The following is a 20,256-nucleotide window of genomic DNA, read 5'->3' as shown; positions in this document are numbered from 1 at the left end:
CATAGGAAGCGCTTAACGAATACCATCATTAATTAGAGAAGTTGTGACTTGCCCAAGGTCACACGGCAGACAAGTGGCAGAGCAGAATTAGAACCCACGACCTCTGACTCCCAACCCCGGGCTCTTTCCACAAAGCCAGGCTGCTTCTACACTTCACTTCTCTGGGCCTCAGTGACCTCATCTGTCAAATGGGGATGAAGACTGTCAGCCAGCGCTTAGGACAGTGTTTGGCACGTAGGAAGCGCTTAACGAATACCGTCATTATTATTATTATTATTAAGACCCAGGAGATTCCCCTGGGGCACAGAGCCCTGCCCAGGCGGCTCCCGGCGGGGGGAGCGGTGCAGGGAGGTGGCGTGGCCGCTAGGGGGCGTGGTGGTGCAGGTGAGGGGCGTGGCCGATAGGGGGCGTGGTGATGTAGGTGAAAGGGCGTGGCCGCTAGGGGGCGTGGTGGTGCAGGTGAGGGGCGTGGTGGTGCAGGTGAGGGGCGTGGTGGTGCAGGTGAGGGGCGTGGCCGCTAGAGGGCGTGTTGATGCAGGCGATGGGGTGGCCGGCGGGGGGCGTGGTGATGCAGGTGATGGGGCGTTGCCGCTAGGGGGCGAGGTGGTGCAGGTGAGGGGCGTGGCCGCTAGGGGGCGAGGTGGTGCAGGTGAGGGGCGTGGCCGCTAGGGGGCGAGGTGGTGCAGGTGAGGGGCGTGGCCGCTAGGGGGCGAGGTGACGCGGGTGAGGGGCGTGGCCGCTAGGGGGCGTGGTGATGCGGGCGAGGGGCGTGACCGCTAGGGGGCGTCGTGATGCAGGTAGGGGGCGTGGCCGGCAGGGGGCGTGACGATACAAGGTCATTCATTCATTCATTCAATCGTATTTATTGAGCGCTTACTAGGTGCAGAGCACTGCACTAAGCGCTTGGAATGGACAATTGGGCAACACATAGAGACCATCCCTGCCCAATGACGGGCTCACGGTCTATATGGGCGAGACGGACAGCAAAGCAGAACAAAACAAGACCACACCATCAAGATAAATAGAATCAAGGAGATGGACACCTCATTAACAAAATATGTAGGGTAATAAATGATATAAACAAATGAGCACAGTGCAGAGGGGAGGAGACGGGGGAAGAGCAGAGGGGGGAGGAGAGGGGGAGCAGAGGGAAAAGGGGAAGCTCAGTCTGGGCAGGCCTCCTGGAGGAGGTGAGCTCTCAGTAGGACTTTGAAGAGGGGAAGAGAGTTTGGCGGGTACAAGTAGGGATTCTATTTATCGTGATGATTTCAGTCTCCCCCAATTAGATTGCGAGCCCGTCATTGGACAGGGATGGTCTCTCTCTGTTGCCGAATTGTCCATTCCAAGCGCTTAGTCCAGTGCTCTGCACACAGTAAGCGCTCAATAAATACGATTGAATGAATGAAGTAGGGGGCGATGCAGGTAGGGGGCGTGGCCGGTAGGGGGCGTGGCGTTGCAGGTAGGGGCGTGGCCGGTAGGGGGCGTGGCGATGCAAGGTCATTCATTCATTCCATCGTATTTATTGAGCGCTTACTGTGTGCAGAGCACTGGACTAAGCGCTGGGAATGACAATTGGGCCACAGAGAGAGAGACCATCCCGGCCCAGTGAGGGGCGATGCAGGGTATGACGCGGCTTGGCAGAGTGGGGCGGGGGCGGGTCCCCCTATTCGGAAAGGGGGCGGGGCCAAACTCCACCCCATCGACCACTCGGCGCTCCCCTCGTCCTGAGCGGAGACCAGGCCGAGCCGCGAGTGATCGATGGGCCCGTTCGGGCTCCAGCTTCCCCTTCGGGAAACGGGCCCCGGCCGACGCACGTTAGCACCCGCAGGTGGCAAACGCACCGCTCCGGGGACAATTCTGGCGAGTTTGGAATGTCCTAGGGCTCCCCAGGGCGGCCCGAAGCCGCCCAGCTCCAGGCCCTCAGCGCGCGGGGGTAGGGGGAGGGGGGCAGGGCTCTTCCGGGATTCCTACTGCGCATGCGAAGAGGACGGAGGCGAGTTGGAGAAATTGGGGGAGGCGGGGGGGGGATGGGATTGTATGGCGCATGCGCGGGGGGCGGAGGAGCTAGCGGGACTGTGAGGCGCATGCGCAGAGAAAGCAAGCGAGCGAGCCAGAGCATACCGGACTGTAAGGCGCATGCGGAGGGAGAGAGAGAGAGAGCGCGCACACACAAACAGGACTGTAAGGCGCATGCGCGGGGGGTGGAGGAGCGAACGGGACTGTAAGGCGCATGCGGAGAGAGAACACACACAGAGGACGGTAAGGCGCATGCGCGGGAGGAAGACACTGGTACTGTAAGGCGCATGCGCGGTGGGGGGGAGGAGACGAAAGCGAACGGGACTGCAAGGAGCATGCGCGGCGGGGGAGCGGGAGTGGGAGGAGGAGGGAGAGAGCATGCAGGGAGGACTTTTTGTTTAAAAAGCTATTTATTAAGTGCTTAGTATGTGCCAGGCACTGTGCTAGTAGCTGGGGAGGATACAGATCGGGTTGGACACAGCGCCCCACATGGCCTCACAGTCTCAGTCCCCACTTTACAGATGAGGAAACTGAGGCCCAGAGAAGCAAAGTGATTTCATTCATTCAATCGTATTTATTGAGCGTTTGCTCTGTGCAGAGCACTGGACTAAACGCTTGGAATGGGCAATTCAGCAACAGGGGCGAGCCCTGCCCACAACGGGCTCACAGTCTCGAAGTGATTTGCCCAAGGTCACAGAGGAGCCAGGTGCCAGGGCAGGGATTAGAACCCACCACTTACCGATATCCAGGCTCGTCCTCTGCCCGCTGTGCCATGCTGCTTCTCATGGCATTACTGGGTCATGGTCATTACTGGGTCATTCATTACCCTATGTCATCACTACCAAAGCCAATTCCTACGCCGCACAGTCCGCTCCATTGCCGCCGCTCACCTGCTCACTGGGCCTCATTCACGCCTGTCCTGCCGTCGACCCCTGGCCCACATCCCACCACCGACCTGGAACGCCCTCCCTCCTCACATCTGACAGACTAACTCTTTTCCCCTCTTCAGAGCCCTACTGAGAGCTCCTCTCCTCCAGGAGGCCTTCCCAGACTGAGCCCTCCCTTTCCCTCTGCTCCCCTCCCCATCCCCCATCCCCCTCCCCACAGCTCTTCTGTATATTTGTAGATATTATTTATTACTCTATTAATTTTGTCAATGATGTGTATATATCCATGATTCTATTTATCTTGATGGTATTGACGCCTGACTACTTGTTTTGTTATCCATCTCACCCGTTTAGACTGTGAGCCCGTTGTTGAGCAGGGATTGTCTCTATCTGTTGCCGAATCGTACGTTCCAAGCGCTTAGTACAGTGCTGTGCACATCGTAAGCACTCAATAAATACGAGTGAAGGAATGAATCATGGGGAAGTGAAGCTCATAGAAGGATCTCTTCCTAGGTGTCTTTACACCTACCTGGCCTCTTCCATCTTCCTTTACACACTGTTTAGAAAATATGGCCTATCATTATCTAACTATAACAATAATTGTGTATTGTTAAGTGCTCTAGACTGGAAACCCTCTCTAGATAAAGCTGTGAGTCCCCCATCTAGCCCCACAGTACTAACATACATATCTGTAATTTTATTTATATTAATGTCTGTCTCCCCCTCTAGATTGTAAACTCACTGTGGGCAGGGAATGGGTCTGCTATATTGTTTTATTGTGCTCTCCCAAGCTGCACACAGTACGTGCTCAATAAATACGACTGAATGACTGGCTTAGTACAGTGCTCTGCACACAGCAGGTATTCAGTAAATACCACGGATTGATTGTTTATTATGAAAGTGCTGGAGTGGATATAATCAAATCAGTACCAGTCCCTGCCCACATGGGGCACAGAGCCTAAGGGGGAAGAACAACAAACATTTAACTACCATTTTAGAGATGTAGTAACTGAGGCACAAAGGTGTTAAGTGGCTTGCCCAAGGTGAGCAGAAAAATGACGGAGCTGGATTCAGAACGCTGGGCTACCCTACGACCTAGTACAAATGCCTGTCACATAGAAAGCACGGAGTGAATATCTTATTATTATTATTTGGTCCCCCAAACCCTAGTCCTGTGCTCTTCCCACTAGGCCACGCTGCTTCTCATGATAAGTAGAATCAGCCTCCATTACAAGGATGAATGCTCACCGTCATCAGCCTTGGCTTTAAATATCAATCGATCAGTGGTATTTATTGTCAGTAAATCATATTTATTGAGCGCTTTCTGTGTGCAGACCACTGTACTAAGTGCTTGGGAGAGTACAGCACAGCAGAGTTAAGCAAACACCTTCCCTGCCTGCAACAGTGTAAAGGATATGACGGACGTAGGTTTTGCTCATAAACAAGACCGTATCTTCTCCTCATTCTCCTTTTCTTCCTCTGTATACCGGGGTCCGTTTTTGTATGATATTTATAAAGCGCTTACCATGTGCCAGGCACTGAACTACGGACTGGGGTAGAGACAAGTCAATCAGAGTGGACACGGGCCGTGTCCCACATGGGGCTCACAGGCTTAATCCCCATTTTACAGATGAGGTAACTGAGTGACTTGCCCATGGTCACCCAGCAGACAAGTGGTGGAGCCAGGATTCGAACCCAGGTCCTCTGACTCCCAGGCCCACGGTCTCCCTAGTGTGCCATGCTGCTTCTTGATTGGGCCCCATATAAATGGCGAGGGGCTACCTCTAAGGTACCCCTTTTCTCCTGTCGCTCTACGGGGGCGGAACCCAAGTACGTACCCCAGATAGGGTGTCAGTTAATCCCTTTTCCCCTGCCTGGTTCTCACGTGTCCCTGGCCATTTAGCTCCTTGCTTTTTTCCCTTTTCGGAAGCTGGAGCCTCCTCCCGCCATGACTCCTGTTTCCAGGTTCCACCGCTCAGCTGCCCCATCAGACTTCTCGGTGACTCCGGAGAGGAATGCAAATGATCTGGAGCAAGTGGGAGGTTCCGGGATTCCCCCCGAAAAGCACTCTAAGCACCACACTCAATTTTGCATTCTTCTGGAAAATGGGGTCTGTGGTGTCATCACGGTAAACTGTGTACTTGGTATACTCGGGGAAGTGTCACGGGCATTTCCTTGCTGTCAGAGGTGGCCACACTAACAATAACAATGTTATTTGTTAAGCGCTTCCTATGAGCACTGTTCTAAGCGCTGGGGTAGATACAGGGTCATCAGGTTGTCCCACGTGAGGCTTACAGTATTAATCTCCATTTTACAGATGAGGTAACTGAGGCACAGAGAAGTTAAGTGACTTGCCCACAGTCACACAGCTGACAAGTGGCATATGGGGACAACCCCATATGTCAGTCATTCAGTCATACTGAGCGCTTACAGTGTGTGCAGAGCTCTGTGCTAAGCGCTTGGGAGAATACAGTACAACAATAGTCACAATCTCTGTCCAAACTGAAGGTTTTATAAATAAATATAGACATATACATGTAATTTCTCCTTGATTCTATTTACCTTGATGATGATGTCTTGTTTTGTTCTGTTTTGCTTTGCCGTCTCCCCCGTTTAGACTGTGAGCCCGACATCGGGCAGGGATGGTCTCTGTTGCCGAATTGTACATTCCAAGCGCTTAGTACAGTGCTCTGCACATAGTAAGCGCTCAATAAATACGATTGAGTGAATGATTTTATAAATATTTATATTTTCCCGTTTCCTGGCTGCAGTTTCAAGGCGTCGCTAGAAAGGAGAGGATCTCTCAAGATAATCCTTAGAGAACGACGCCTGGGTGCACTCTTCCAGGGCCTCCCATGTCGGAAACAAGCTCCTGCTGGGCGGATCTGATGGCATTGCTGCCCAAATCCAAGGAAGACCTGAAGCTGGCGTTCAGCGACACAATCGAAAGAAGCGTAATCATGTTACTTCAGCAAGCTGGGGAGCTTTTCTATGGCGACAGAAGGGCCGAATGTCTGCAGACGAGTGAAATAATAATAGACTACTCCTGGGAAAAACTCAACGCTGAGACTTGGAAAGACGTAGACAAAGAATGGAGACAAGTGTATTCTTACGGCTGCCTCTTCAAAGCTCTTTGCTTATGCGGCGGTGAGGGTGGGGACGTAGCCGAAGCCATAAGGATCTGTGATATGGGTTTATTGATGGGCGCGTCCATACTGGGGAACGTCTTGGTTGAAGTTATTCGCGTCCTCCGGAAGCATCATCCACGAGGGGAAAAGTCTACTGAAGGGAGAGACGGAGAACCTAGCAAAAAGGTATTCTTTCGAGAGGTTTGTTCAGTCGCATGTTCTTGGGAAGAGAGTCATTATTTTCTAGTCGTTTACCGTAAAACGTAGAGTCTCAGATCAGTATCACTCCAAATGTATGTGCAAACTGACCTAAGATGTTGGTGGTGGATGAATTACACCTGATATTATTTTAACAGCATCAGAGCATGGATTTTGAAGCTGGAACATAACAGCCCATTTTCTGGGTTTATTTGCAATCTCTATAGTCGCAATTCTCATTATGTGTTTGAATTCAGCCTTTAGGGTTCCTGAGAAAAACACCTCAGTTGGGGAGGAGTGAATTGCAACTATTTTGGGGGTGTTTTGTACACCTTTTTATTAGTCAGCCAGTTAAAGTATCACTTTTATTGTCTCCTCTGTTTCTGTTTTGCTGCCTGTCTGTAACTGCAACAAGTTAAGGACTTTTGATTCCCTATATTACTTAATGAATAGTTGGGATTTTTTGTGATGCTTATTTCCTCTCCTTTAAGGTTGCGCTAAGAAGCCACTTTTGGAATTCTGGGTGTCTTTGCCAGGCTGTGCCAATCAATCAGTGCTATTTATTGAGTGCTTCCTATGTGCAGAGCACTGTACTGAGTGCTCTGGAGAAGACAGTACAACAGAGTTGGTGGACTCATTCTCCGCCCACAATGAGTTTAGAGTCTAGAGATGAGGGTACAGTCTAGAATCATCATGTATATTTTAAAATTTGGATGCCGGGGGGAAGGATTGGTTTCAGCCAGCGAGACGTTAAGTTTCCCTTCCTATTGCCCTAACCTTCCCATTTTAGTGCCAGTAATTTCGAGCGAGGCTTACAGAAGCAGAGGCGGGCAACCCTCAAACCGGATTTAATCTAATCTGTAATTTAGACTGTGGCAGAGCCTTCTGGCCAGCTCGGTTACACCCAGCGACCATCCTCTACGTCATAACTCCGAGAACAACCAGGGTAGGCAGCCGATCTGATTGATTGCTTGCCTCTGAGCCAGGTAGGACCTGCTGTGGCCAGAAGAGTCCTTCTCTGGCTGTTTAAGCATCTCCCTCCCTTCCCAGAGAGAGTAAGGGAAAGGGGTAGGTGGCTTGTGGCCCAAAATAATTGTCCACGACTGCTCTCGGGAGTTCCAGTTCAGATCTGACCAACTTCTTTATTGCTCTTGACCCAAATTATAGAGTGCGTCATGGTTTACTACTAATAATAATAATAATTGTGTTATTTGTCAAGAGCTTACTAGGTGCCAGGCACCGTACTAAGTGCTGGGGCGGATACAAGCAAATCGCATTGGACATCGTCTCCGTCCCACATGGGGCTCGCGGTCTCCATCCCTGTTTTACAGATGAACTAACAGGCACAGAGAAGTGAAGTGACTTGCGCCAAGTCACACTTTGGGCAAGGTTACTACTTTGCTCCTGTCATTGGGAAGTAAGATCTTTCTTATGGTATTTGTTAAGCGTTTACTATGTGCCAGGTACTGTACTAAGCGCTGGGGTAGATGCAAGCTAATCAGGCTCGACACGGTCCATCTCGCACGGTCGGCTCACAATATTATTCCCCGTTTTAGAGATGAGGTAACCGAAGCACAGAGAAGTTGAGTGACATGCCCCAAGTGCCGCAGCCGAAATGTGGCGCAGCTGGGATTAGAACCCTCTGACTCCCGGGTCTGTGTTCTTTCTACGAAGCCACGCTGCTTCTCAAGTAATGTGGTAACTCTTCTGTTACTTGGTGCACCTTTAGGGAAAGGTTTTGTGGGAGATTGGAAAGAACTCTATACTCTAAGCTTGTCCTCTAGACTGTAAGCTCACTGTGGGCATGGAACATGTCTATCAACTATTGTATTCTCCCAAGCACTTAGTACAATGTTCTGCACACAGTAAGTGCTCAATAATACAATTGATTGATCGATTTAGTTATCCTTTTCCTGAGGAATTCCTCCCTCTGTTGATGAGAAAGAAGCGTGCGGTATAATTGCTTATTGAAATGCAAATTCATTTTAGTCTGTTTAAACATTTTGCCTCTTGTCACAGAAAAGCAAAACTGAGCCTCCTTCGATTCCAACTGTGCCCTTAGAAACTGCAGTCCCACAGCTTCACTGTCCTTCCTTAGAATATTTTAAGAACAATTATTTGATTCCACAAAAGCCGGTCATCTTGGAAGGGATTGCCGACCACTGGCCGTGTATGAAGAAATGGAGGTAAGTGGCAAAGTGTAAATACAACATGGTCCTTTTTCCCAGTTGCGCCTCACCACTGAGTTGACGGAGTCCCAGGCAGCCCCCAGACTCCAAAAGCTTCATCGGATGGTATTTGTTAAGCACTTACTATGTGCCGGGCACTGTACGAAGCACTGGGGTAGATACAAGATCCTCAGATTGGAGACGGTCCATGTCCCACCTGGGAGTCACAGCCTTAATCCTTATTTTACGGATGAGTAACGGAAGCAACAGAGACATTAAGTGACTTGCCCAAGGTCACACAGAAGACAAATGGTGGGACCGAAATTAGAACCCTTGTCTTCTCACTCCCAGGCCCGTGCTCTTCCACTAGGCCATGCTGCTTCTCAGCTTGAAGGGGAAAAAAAAAAAAATTAGGTCATCATATTGTGCATCACTGCACCGAATTTCTCCTTTAAAATGTGGAGCGATTAGGGGGTTCTTATCTAACGTAAAATGAACTCAAGAAAACCATCCAGTGCCACGCACATTACCCATATGAGAGAGGAACCATCATCCTATAAGAACCACGATCCTACAGAGAGAGTGGAAAACCTACAAAAAAAAAAAGATTACATCATGTCCATGACCAAAAAAAAAAATCTAAGTTTCAGAGTCCTTTGTTTTTGAGGGTAAACAAACAGTCCCCTGCCCTCCTACTCCAATAGCATATCCCAGAACCATCTATATTCTCTCCTGGAGAGAAGCACCATCAGGCAGTCACTAGTTTTATTAATAATGTTGGTATTTGTTAAGCGCTTACTATGTGCCAAGCACTGTTCTAAGCGCTGGGGTAGATACAGGGAAATCAGGTTGTCCCACGTGAAGCTCACAGTCTTAATCCCCATTTTACAGATGAGGTAACTGAGGCGCCGAGAAGTTAAGTGACTTGCCCACAGTCACACAGCTGACAAGTGGCGGATCGGGATTCGAACCCATGACCTCTGACTCCCAAGCCCGTGCTCTTTTCAACTGAGCCATGCTGCTTCTCTGCAGCATTGAGAGCTTACTATGTGCAGAGCCCTGTACTAAGCACTTGGGAGAGTGCAGTACAACAGATTTCGCAGATCTGCTAGAGGAAGATCCAATACTTGTAATATAGAGAAAATGAAAGTGACTATTAAAAAAAAAAATCTCTCCACCCAATTGGAAGGGCCCTGTTGGTTTCCCGGTATGTTATTCAGATATTTTCGGTTTCGGTGGACATGTACTGTCCAGGACTAGAAGAAATCAGATCAAGTAGTTGACCCAAAGAAATTATAGTTAGTTCATCTCTCTTTTTAATATCGGGAAAATGAAAACGAATATTAAAAAAAATTCTCCCAAACTGGAAGGACCTTGTCAGTTTCCTGGTATGTTATTCGAATACTGACGGTGTTAAGGATTGTGACCATAAGATAGTACATGTCCGGGCCTCAAAGAAATCACATCAAGTAGTTGTCCTAAAGAAATTATAGTTAGTTCATCCCTTTTCGCTGTCGCCGTTTTCCTGTGAATTTTAGTCTGTGGAGAGTTCTAGCATATTTACTGCTGGAAGACACTCTGTCCTAACAGCCTAGTATTAGAGAACAGTAAGAAAGGGGGGACGGCAAAAAGTAGGCTAAATACCGTTAAGGCAGATTTTGAAAACTCGTGTAGATTCGAGGCCGAAATAACTCTTGTTTCTTTTTGAACAGTTTGGATTATATTCAAGAAATAGCTGGCTGCCGGACCGTCCCAGTAGAACTAGGATCCAGATACACGGACGCACAGTGGTCCCAGACTCTGATGACCGTCAGCGAGTTCATCGAGAACTACATTGTGAACGAGGTCTGTCGTGTTCACTCCCGTTGCTCCCAGATCCCCAATGGGAGACATTCTCTGTGAGACAATCTAGGCATTTTCGCCTCCCACCAGAGGGAGAAGAGGTTAGATTAGATTAGACTGTAAACCCGTCAAACGGCAGGGACTGCTATCTGTTCCCGACTTGTGCATTCCAAGCGCTTAGTACAGTGCTCCGCACATAGTAAGCGCTCAGTAAATACTATTGAATGAAAGGTTTCTAGAGGAGCGAGGCTGCTAGGGCCTAAAAAGAAGAAACAGAACCCACGAAAGAGGACTCTGGCTTCGGGTCTCCCCGATCATTTCCGGCTTCCCGATCCCCATCTCTGGGAGGAAGGAGAAGCGCAGGGTGGCCAGCCAGGTCCGTGAGCGTGTACCGGTGACAGGTTTGTGAGGAAATGGTCCTCCCGGCAGTCACTGCAGTCTCTGGACCAGCTACTGTCTCCCAAGATACCCCAGGAGCGTGAATTCTGACTCCTACCTCCCCCTAGAGAACCAAGTGAGCTTGGCCTAGTGGATAGAGCATGGGCCTGAGATCCAGGACTTGGGTTCTAATTCATTCGATAGTATTTGAGCGCTTACTACGTGCAGAGCACTGTACTAATTTGGCAACAGATAGAGACAGTCCCTGCCCATTGACGGGCTTACAGTCTAATCTCAGCTCCGCCATTTGTCTGCTGTGTGTCCTTGGGCAAATCACTTCACTTGTCTGTGCCTCAGTTCCCTCATCGGCAAAATGGGGATTAAGACCGTCAGCCCCGTGTGGGACAGGGACTGTGTCCGACCCGATTATCTTATAATGATAATGATGGCATATGTTAAGCGCTTACTATGTGCCAAGCACTGTTCTAAGGGCTGAGCACTGTTATACCTACCCCAGCGTTTAGTACAGTGCCTACCGCTTAACAGATACCATTGAAAACAAAAAGGTGCTGGGAACAAATGGTCTTTGCCTGGCAATCAACCCTATAAATGACTAGTTCTGAAAGAGCCCATGAGGAGCCATTTAGATAATCCAGGCTAGGGGTTGATGTGGAATTCTTCTTTGGGGCACGAAATGAAGAGAGTGAGTACTTTTAATAAAACAGTAACACTCGCTAGATTAGAAAGAAATATAGTTATGTGTCATATGCTAACTGGGTGAGTGGAGAAAAGAGACAGCCGAGGGGAGACCAAATGTATCGTCAGAGTGGACCACTTTAGGGACATTAAACCTTCTTACTGAAAATGCCATTCTGTCTCACCCTTGGGAGCAGGACATTTGTTTCCGGCACAGAAAGCTATGGACGATACATAATGAGAGTCATCTGAAAAATCCCACCTACCAGAAACTGACACCCCAAGGATGTTGGACTCCCTCTAGACTGTAAACTCATTGAGGGGAGGGAAATGAGTCTGTTTATTGTCATATTCTGCTCTCTCTAGCTCTTAATACAATGCTCTGCACACAGTAAGCACTCAATAAATACGATTGCCTGACAAACCTAATTCTACACATCAACCTTCTTTGTTTTTCCTCCCTTGAAATAGCAGAATAACGTCGGGTACCTCGCTCAGCATCAACTATTTGATCAGGTAGGTCTAAACAATACCCTTTTGCCCTTTGCCCTGTTTTGCTGCTCTTTGCTAATACCCTCCCTTGATTCACCATCGTGATCCTCATCATCATACATCATTTATGTGATCTAAAGTGGTTGGAGGGGAAAAATAGAATGAAACACGTAGTTTAAGTTCTAAGATGGTTGGGGAGGGTAGGGGGGCAAGACGACACACAGAAGAAAATTGGAACCCTCAAGAAACCTTCCAGAGATTCATCAGAAACAAATCAAGTCCCTGGAGTAACCCGAAGGTGAAACAACTGTCCTTGTTGGCCAGGCTTAAGATCTGTAATTGCTCAGGGGGGCCTGGCCAGAACGAGAAGCAGTGTGGCCTAGTGGAAAGAGCACGGGCCTGGGACTCAGAGGACCTGGGCTCTCATCCTGGCACTGCTCCTTGTCTGTTGCGTGACCTTGGGCAAATCATTTAACTTCTCTGTGCCTCAGTTACCTCATCCGTTCCCTAACTCCATTCTGCGTCGCCCTGACTTGTTCCCTTTATTCGTCCCCCCACGCAGCCCCACAGCACTTACGTACGTATCTGTCATTTACGTATTTATATTCATTCATTCAGTCATATTTATTGAGCACTAGGTGCAGAACACTGTACTAAGCGTTTGGGAAAGTACAATACAACAATGAACAGATACATTCCCTGCTCATAACAAACTTAACGTCCGTATCCCCTTTGAGACTGCAAGCTCACTGTGGACATGGAATGTGTCTGTTTACTATTACGTTGTACTCTCGCAGAAGTTTAGTACAGTGCTCTGCACATAGTAAGCGCTGAATAAATACGGTTGAATGAATGAGTGAATGAAATAATAATAATAATGGCATCTGTTAAGCACTTTGTATGTGCCAAGCACTGTTCTAAGGGCTGGGGCTGGGGGGATACAAGGTAATCAGGTTGTTCCACATGGGGCTCACAGTCTTGATCCCCATTTTACATATGAGGTAACTGAGACACAGATAAGTAACTTGCCCAAAGTCACACAGCTGACAAGTGGCGGAGTCAGGATTAGAACCCATGACCTCTGACTCCCAAGCCCGTGCTCCTTCCACTGAGCCAGGCTGCTTCTCGATTGAAGTTGTGAGTCTCATGTGCGACACGGACCGTGCCCAACCTGGTTATCGGGTATCTACCTCAGCTGTTAGTACAGTGCCTGGCACATAGTAAGCACTGAACAAATACCATTTTTTAAAAAAAAGCTCAAATTTTTCATAACAGAGTGAAAGCTGTGATGGGATCCACTGCGGCCTCTCCACTCCAGCAGGGGAGCAGAGTTTCCTTTCCTGTGGTATTGAGTAGGATGGAGGCAAAACCCCATGATGAGTCCCCACCCACCCCAAAGTAACAGTGTGGTGTTTCCGCCTCTGCTCGCAAACACCGATCTGAAAATGAGATCGATTCAATACGGTTATACTGCCCAACCCAATTAAGATGTAAAAGTCTATTCATAGTCTTCTACTCACATTTAAACATATTGATCGATCCGTAGCTGGTATTTGAGCGCTTACCACATGCAGAACTTGCTACACTAAGCGCTTTCGAAGGGTACAATAGTAGGTGGACTTGATCCCTGTCAAGTCTAGAGAGGAGCTCTGATGAGTGTAAACCTGTGTTTACACCTCTTTAAGGCTGCAAATTAACTTTCCATTGTTTTCACCCATCCATGACTTCAGAAGCATTTCCATTTTTGGTCTTCTGGGTGAAAGTGATGGGTTTTTTTACCTGGTAAATTTTTCTACTTTCAGTTTATTGCCGGTTTTCAGTTCACCTTAACCTGTGACAATATTCTTGTCAGGAATGGACTGAAAAGCAGTCAGGATGAGGCATTAGTTTTCAAAGATGGGTTCCAAAATTTGGCCAATTAGCATTGGCAACTGCTTTAAATGGGTATAACTTGTAACAGTTTAGTATCCAAGATTGCCTGTAATACTCACCAAATGTGCCCTGAACTTAATGACAATTTTTATAGAAGCTCTGGGTCTGTATTTCGGGAAAATAATCTCTCTTAAAACCATAAACCTAGGAAATTAAATGGAAAACACCCTGTTAACGCAACGCTCTGCCTATGAATGTAAAATAAAATCCTGGAAATGAAAAAATTAAGTGGCTATTAAGTTTCCCACAGTCTACATTTATAGTGTTTTTGATTATAAGTTAGTCTGTTGAAAACATCTTAATAGAGCCAGTATAGGCAAGTTAATGGTACTATTGAAAATCTTAACATTTGCACTTTCTGACCCTGCTTTTCATCACTGTTAGGGTATTAACTTTGTCGGGGGAAGCATTTCACACGAAGGAACCGCTTCTGGGTATTCAGCATATACTCTAGGAGGACCTGTCTTGTCATTCTTTTATATTTCGTTTGATTGAAACAGATTCCAGAACTAAAGCAGGACATTTGCATCCCCGATTACTGCTGCCTGGGGGAAGGAGATGAAGAAGACATCACAATTAATGCCTGGTTTGGTCCATCGGGAACCATTTCTCCTCTTCATCAAGATCCCCAGCAAAATTTCCTAGTCCAGGTGAGCACAATGCAGTTCAGAAGTCAATATCAAATAGACTCCTTTAAGAACCCCATCTCCCGTGGGGCCACGGAATGAAATGCATATATATTTTCTCTCCGCCAGCCTCGACTCCTTCCGAACTCGCCCAAACACTTAGTACAGTGTTTGAGCACAGAGGAGGCGCTCAATAAATACAAATGGATGAATGAATGAAAGCCTCTCATAGGACATAGGGCTTCTCGGCCCGTGTGCCTCGCGATCTCTGCCCCGCCATCTCTGTTGGACGCCCTGTGCACGGCACACGGCCGAGCACGCTTACACCACCGCGATGCACACGCGCTCTAGACGTGAGCCCAAGAGCCAAAGCCGGGGGCCGTCGAAGGGGAAATGGAAATGAAAACGAAATGGCACTGACTCTGTGAAAGCAAACAGTGGGGAGAAGAGGAGTGACAGTATGGTGGGTGATTGAAGGTTCTACCAGAGGCACACTTTTCCGTGCCTAGAAACAAAGAGTTCGCCTAAATAACGTGAACCATCAGTGGCAAAATCCTTCCCCTCTACTCCCACCATTCAGCTCACAGTAGGCTCGTAGAGAAAAAGCTGTTTGCGGCTCACCCGGGGCATTTGGGGAGCTAGAAGTTTTGGTTTCTGAGCAAATCGTGCTGCAGAAGAGGATTGGGAGACGCTGCCTTAGGACCCAACTGATCCTCCCGAGCCAGATTCTCTCCAGAGAGTCATTTGCTTTCTGGTTCTAACTTGTGCTGTTTTGGAGACCCGTTCACGCTAGGAGGAGGCTGTGCTTGCATTACTTAAATAATACCCACGTTCCCTTTGTGAAGGCATTCTCCTAAGAAAGAACGCACATCCGTAAGCAGGGCTGTTCTTCAAGTGCGAGCTCTGAGGCTACAGTGCTCACCTTGTCAGGTAAGGGGCCGGAAAACGTGTTCTACTCTGTTTGGGCACAGTGGGGAACGGGTTGCCCCCCCAGAAAACTCAAGAATTGGGGCCCGGCCATTCCTTCTGAGAAGAGCACCTGAATTGAGAGCAGTCCAGTTTTTCTCCAGATTTCAAAACTCAAAATAATTCTCCTACAGTGCAGGTTTTTACTATGCATTTTAGGTAGAAAGAGATGGCAAAATTAGGGAAGGCTCTCCTAACAACGTATGACTGGAAACCACAAGACATGGTGTCGGGATTTTTTTTTTCCCATTTCAATCCTATTTAATGAGTGCTTACTGTGTGCAGAGCACTGTACTAAGCGTTTGGGAGACTCGTTCCCTGCCCGCAACGAGATTACAGTTTAGAGGGGGAGACAGACATGAATATAAACTACAGATATTAAGTGCTGTGGGGCTTGAGAGGGAGGTGAATAAAGGGAGCAAGTCAGGGTGACATAGAAGGGAATGGGAGAAGAGGAAAGGAGGGCTCAGTCAGGGAAGGCCTCCTGGAGGAGATGGGCCTTCAATAATGATAATGTTGGTATTTGTTAAGCGCTTACTATGTGCCAAGCACTGTTCTAAGCGCTGGGGTAGAGACAGGGTAATGAGGTTGTCCCACGTGAGGCTCACAGTTAATCCCCATTTTACAGATGAGGTAACTGAGGCACAGAGAAGTGAAGTGACTTGCCCACAGTCACACAGCTGACAAGTGGCAGAGCCAGGATTCGAACTCATGACCTCTGACTCCCAAGCCCGGGCTCTTTCCACTGAGCCACGCTGCTTCTCATGGCTTTGAAGAGGCGGAGAGGAACTGTCTGTCAGATATGAGGAGGGACAGCGTTCCAATCCAGACATGGGTAGGAGGATGGCTGTGAGACAGAGATCAAGGTATAATAATAATGTTGGTAGCACTTACTATGTGCAGAGCACTGTTCTAAGCGCTGGGATAGATACAAGGGAATCAGGCTGTCCCACGTGAGGCTCACAGTCTTAATCCCCGTTTTACAGATGAGGGAACTGAGGCCCAGAGAAGTGAAGTGACCTGCCCACAGTCACCCAGCTGCCAAGTGGCGGAGCCGGGATTCGAACCCATGACCTCTGACTCCCAAGCCCAGGCTCTTTCCACTGAGCCACGCTTGAGAACTTGAGAAGGTTAGCCTTCGGAGTGAGAAGGTTAGCACCAGAAGCGATTGTGCCCGTGTGGTGTCAAACACGTGAATATCCTAATGCAACTTTTCCTTAATGCGGGATTCATCAAGAACCTGGCCCCCCCCCGACACTAGAACTGGCTCTAGAAAGAGCCTCGGACCAAGAGAACGGACAGGGAGGATCTGGATCTATTTCCTTCTAATGGATTGAACCACTGCTTCTTTCTATCACATCTGGAAAGATGAGTTCAATCTTGTGGCGCTGCTTGGGGCAAAAAAAAAAAAAAAATACTGTAAACTATAAAATCTTCACGGTTTGCAATTTGCCGGCAGCTTTGCCCCCTATAACCTTCAGTACTCGAACTCAGATATGTTTCCAAATACGGAGAAATCAAATTAAATGTACAGAGCAGTCGCTCTGAAATCCAAACTACAAAGCATTCATATTGATGTACTTTTAGAGCGGATTAGAAAATAGGTGGAGAAATACCTGTTTTCTGATAAGAAAATAGAAGTCGTTATGGGAGCAGGCACTAATTTTTACGGTACGTAGCTATTACTAAAAAGACATGTGACATTCAAAAGCCAGTTACTTTTATAGTGTCAAATAGAGAAATATATACCCAGTAGGAGCTCAGTAAATGTTGAACTTGATATTAATTTGGCACTCGTTTTTAATTGGTCTGAAAAAAGGGTTCCCTCTGTCAAAAAGCATTTCATCGACTTGTCTAATTTGAATTTTTCCCTGGTCCCATGATCCCCACTTAAATGATCAGAGCCAGATTCTTCCCAGTAGCTCTGCCTTGCTGGTAGCAGGTTAACTCTTTCTGGCCACTGGGGAACCATGAATTTAACAGTGAATAGCCTACAAGAGAAAAATGTGCTCCCTGAAGTCTAATTTACTCCCAGAGCAGGACTTAGCCCCTGGCAAGACTAAAGCCTATAATGTAAATGACATCCTAGATGAAAGGATTTTTATTCTAGGTTCTATCTTTCTACCTGAGCGATGCTACGGGTCAAGGCTTTTAAAATGAGGTAGGCACATTTTTATTATTTTCTGTTTAGGGCTAAATGTCATTCCATTTAGTTTTATTTCTCCTTAGTTTCAAAGAACAAAAACAACCAAATCTCTCTTCTAAAGGACACCGAGGTCTCGATATTCCTGGTTTTTTCACATTTAGAGAAACCCGACCGCCAGTACCTCCTGGAGCAAGCTACTGCAACACCCGGATTCTTTTCCTTTATAATCTTGGCCGTTCTAACACTTCATCGATCAGCTAAAATCAGGTCCTTCGGCTGCAAATTATATACAAACTTAGATGGGTGCCGAGTTTTCTTTTATTTCTTCTCAGGTAATCGGAAGGAAGTACCTCCGGCTGTATTCTCCACAAGAATCGGAGGCTTTATATCCACATGAGACCCACCTTCTTCACAACACAAGTCAGGTGAAAGTTATAATCTAATCTCATCTCTGATAACTCCTAGTCCCCAAACCCCTTTGGGACTAAAGGGTGCCTGTGTTTTATCTGTCAGGTTGATGTGGAAAATCCTGACGCGGCTCAATTCCCGAAGTTTGCGGAGGCTCCGTTTCAATCTTGCATTCTCCATCCCGGACAGGTTCTATTTATTCCCGTTAAATACTGGCATTACGTGCGAGCCCTTGATATCAGCTTTTCTGTCAGCTTCTGGTGGTCATAGTCATTTTTAAAAGTCTTCAATGGGGCGGGGCTCCTGTTACAACATCTTCCCTGACCAAAAATCTAAGTGAGACAACATTTCGTTCCATCTTTCGGCTTTGAACGTGCTAGGACGTATCCACTGCACCGAAAGGAACAAACATCTAGAAAACGGTAATCATCATCCAGCTTCCTTCCGAAGAAGAAAACTACTATTTCACCTCTGGAGTATAACTGTGGAATCTTAATGCGCTGAAAGACCAACGGGATGGTCATTCTGAAAACTGTGTCTAACAGTAATGAGATAGGCGTCTTTTAGGCCAGACAGAACTTGGAGAGGGAATATGTCTACCAACTCTGTTGTATTGTGCTCCCCCAGGTACTTAGTACAGTGCTCTGCACCAGTAGGAGCTAAATAAATCCCACTGATGATAGTTTGTGTGCTGCTGTTCTCCCTGCAATGACTGATGAACTTCTCGCTTCAGTTCCTTCAGGAACTGTTTTCGCCATATGTTCTAATGGGGGGGGGGATACACTTTCACTCTGAGCCTAAATTGGAAGTCTAGGCATTTTATGATTTCTTTTGAAACTCAGAACTACAGAACAAATGCATTAAAATATGATTTTCAAAGATGGTTGCTTTCATGACATACCTCTACTAAGCAAGTATCTTGACACCTCCCCCAGCCCATTTCCCCCCTACTAGGTACCTAGGCATTTGAGTCCGTGCTTTAACGGCTCGCCCTAGCCCCTTCCCTGCTTCGGCATTTACGTACATTTGCTTTGAGAAGCAGCGTGGCTCAGTGGAAAGAGCACGGGCTTTGGAGTCAGCGGTCATGAGTTCGAATCCCAGGTCTGCCACTTGTCAGCCGTGTGACTGTGGGCGAGTCACTTCACTTCTCTGGGCCTCAGTTCCCTCATCTGGAAAATGGGGATGAAGACTGTGAGCCCCACGTGGGACAACCTGATTCCCCTGTGTCTACCCCAGCTCTTAGAACAGTGCTCTGCACATAGTAAGCGCTTAAATACCGACATTATTATTACATTTCTTCAGCGCTTAGATCAGTGCTTGGCACATACTAAGTGCTTAACAAACACCATCGTTATTAAACTGTTATTCCACCCATGGGCTTAATTTGTTTCCATGTGTCTCCCCCAGTAGATTGTAAGCTCCTTGAAGGCAGGGATCACGTCTACTAATTCTGTTATACTCTCCCAAGCACTTAGAACAGTGCGCTGCACAGAGAAAACACTCAATAAGAGTTATTGAGACTGACGATTAACAGAAAATGAGATTTTCAGATCACACAAGATAGGCTCCATTATGGCTAGTAATCCAGGATACAGATATCTCCGTTCTGTCAACCCCAGGTGTTTGCTTAGAATGAAGTCTCCTCAAAAGTACTGACAAGTCAAATTAAAGTGTCAGCAACTTTGAGCAGAGAGATTTTCCTTAATCTCTAGTTTTACCAGAACCCCTACTTATAGAACTCAAAGAGGAGGTGGTGTTGTTTGGGCTAGGATGCTGTTAGGGAATGTTCTTCAGACAAACATAATCCTAGTTGGATGGAGTACACTGAGGTGCTAAAAGAAACCATCTGCAAACACACAAGCTTCGGGTGGTAAGCCTGCAGGACACTCTTCTCTAAGTTGTTGGGGGTTTTTTTGGTAAGAACCCAAACCCGAACTTAGAACTAGATGTAGCTAGGCCTGAGGTCCATTTTAAAGGGAATTCTGAGCTGAAAATCCACTTCTAAGTATTTCCCTCTCTCAGGGTCGCACCCGGAGAGTTTCCAGCACTCTACCAGTCTCAACTACAGGAGGGAAAGTCAGGTAAAGGCGTACTTAGTCCACGCCTAGCTTGGGCCGGGGCTAGCGAGTGGAAGGCAATCTGCTACAAGTCAAAACTCACCTGTGCCGGGCAGCAGCGGCCCGGGAGAGACTCAAGGGAGACTCCGGTTTACCGCGCGGGAGGAGGCGGTGGTAAACCACTTCCATATTTTTAACAAGGAAACTCAATGAATACTTTACCAGAACGACTGCAGATGGAGGGGGCGGGGGGGGGGGGGGCCTTCCGGGAGAGATGTGTCCGGGGCATCGCTGGGGGTCGGAGACGACTCGACGG

At 47.7% G+C, this 20,256-nt stretch overlaps 1 protein-coding gene across 5 annotated transcripts; it reads left to right on the top strand.

The window, feature by feature from the left end:
* Nucleotides 1-1,731: 1,731 nt before the first annotated feature.
* Nucleotides 1,732-18,762, top strand: KDM8 (lysine demethylase 8). Of its 5 annotated transcripts, none has more exons than XM_029058284.2 (8): nt 1,732-1,828; nt 5,675-6,217; nt 8,249-8,415; nt 10,110-10,242; nt 11,788-11,829; nt 14,238-14,387; nt 17,808-17,900; nt 17,989-18,762. In XM_029058284.2, exons 2-8 carry the CDS (start codon nt 5,759-5,761, stop codon nt 18,151-18,153), a joined length of 1,209 nt encoding a protein of 402 aa, XP_028914117.1. In that variant the 5' UTR covers nt 1,732-1,828; nt 5,675-5,758; the 3' UTR covers nt 18,154-18,762. The 5 variants fall into 5 exon arrangements, with proteins under 5 accessions (XP_028914117.1, XP_028914114.1, XP_028914118.1 ...); XM_029058281.2 differs by having other exon boundaries at nt 11,785-11,829; XM_029058285.2 differs by having other exon boundaries at nt 11,785-11,829; nt 17,808-17,895; nt 17,989-18,070.
* Nucleotides 18,763-20,256: the final 1,494 nt, after the last annotated feature.

The sequence above is a fragment of the Ornithorhynchus anatinus genome, chromosome 2, assembly GCF_004115215.2.
Source record: "Ornithorhynchus anatinus isolate Pmale09 chromosome 2, mOrnAna1.pri.v4, whole genome shotgun sequence".
Classification (NCBI taxonomy): domain Eukaryota; kingdom Metazoa; phylum Chordata; class Mammalia; order Monotremata; family Ornithorhynchidae; genus Ornithorhynchus; species Ornithorhynchus anatinus.
Note: the sequence above shows the minus strand (reverse complement) of the source record. Positions and strands in the feature narration are given on the sequence as shown.

Excerpts from the sequence above, each read along its gene's own strand:
- KDM8 (XM_029058281.2), top strand. The coding sequence starts at position 5,759 with ATGTCGGAAACAAGCTCCTGCTGGGCGGATCTGATGGCATTGCTGCCC. Across the intron at positions 8,416-10,109 it reads CCGTGTATGAAGAAATGGAG|TTTGGATTATATTCAAGAAA; the intron begins GTAAGTGGCAAA and ends CTTTTTGAACAG. Across the intron at positions 10,243-11,784 it reads AGAACTACATTGTGAACGAG|CAGAATAACGTCGGGTACCT; the intron begins GTCTGTCGTGTT and ends CCCTTGAAATAG.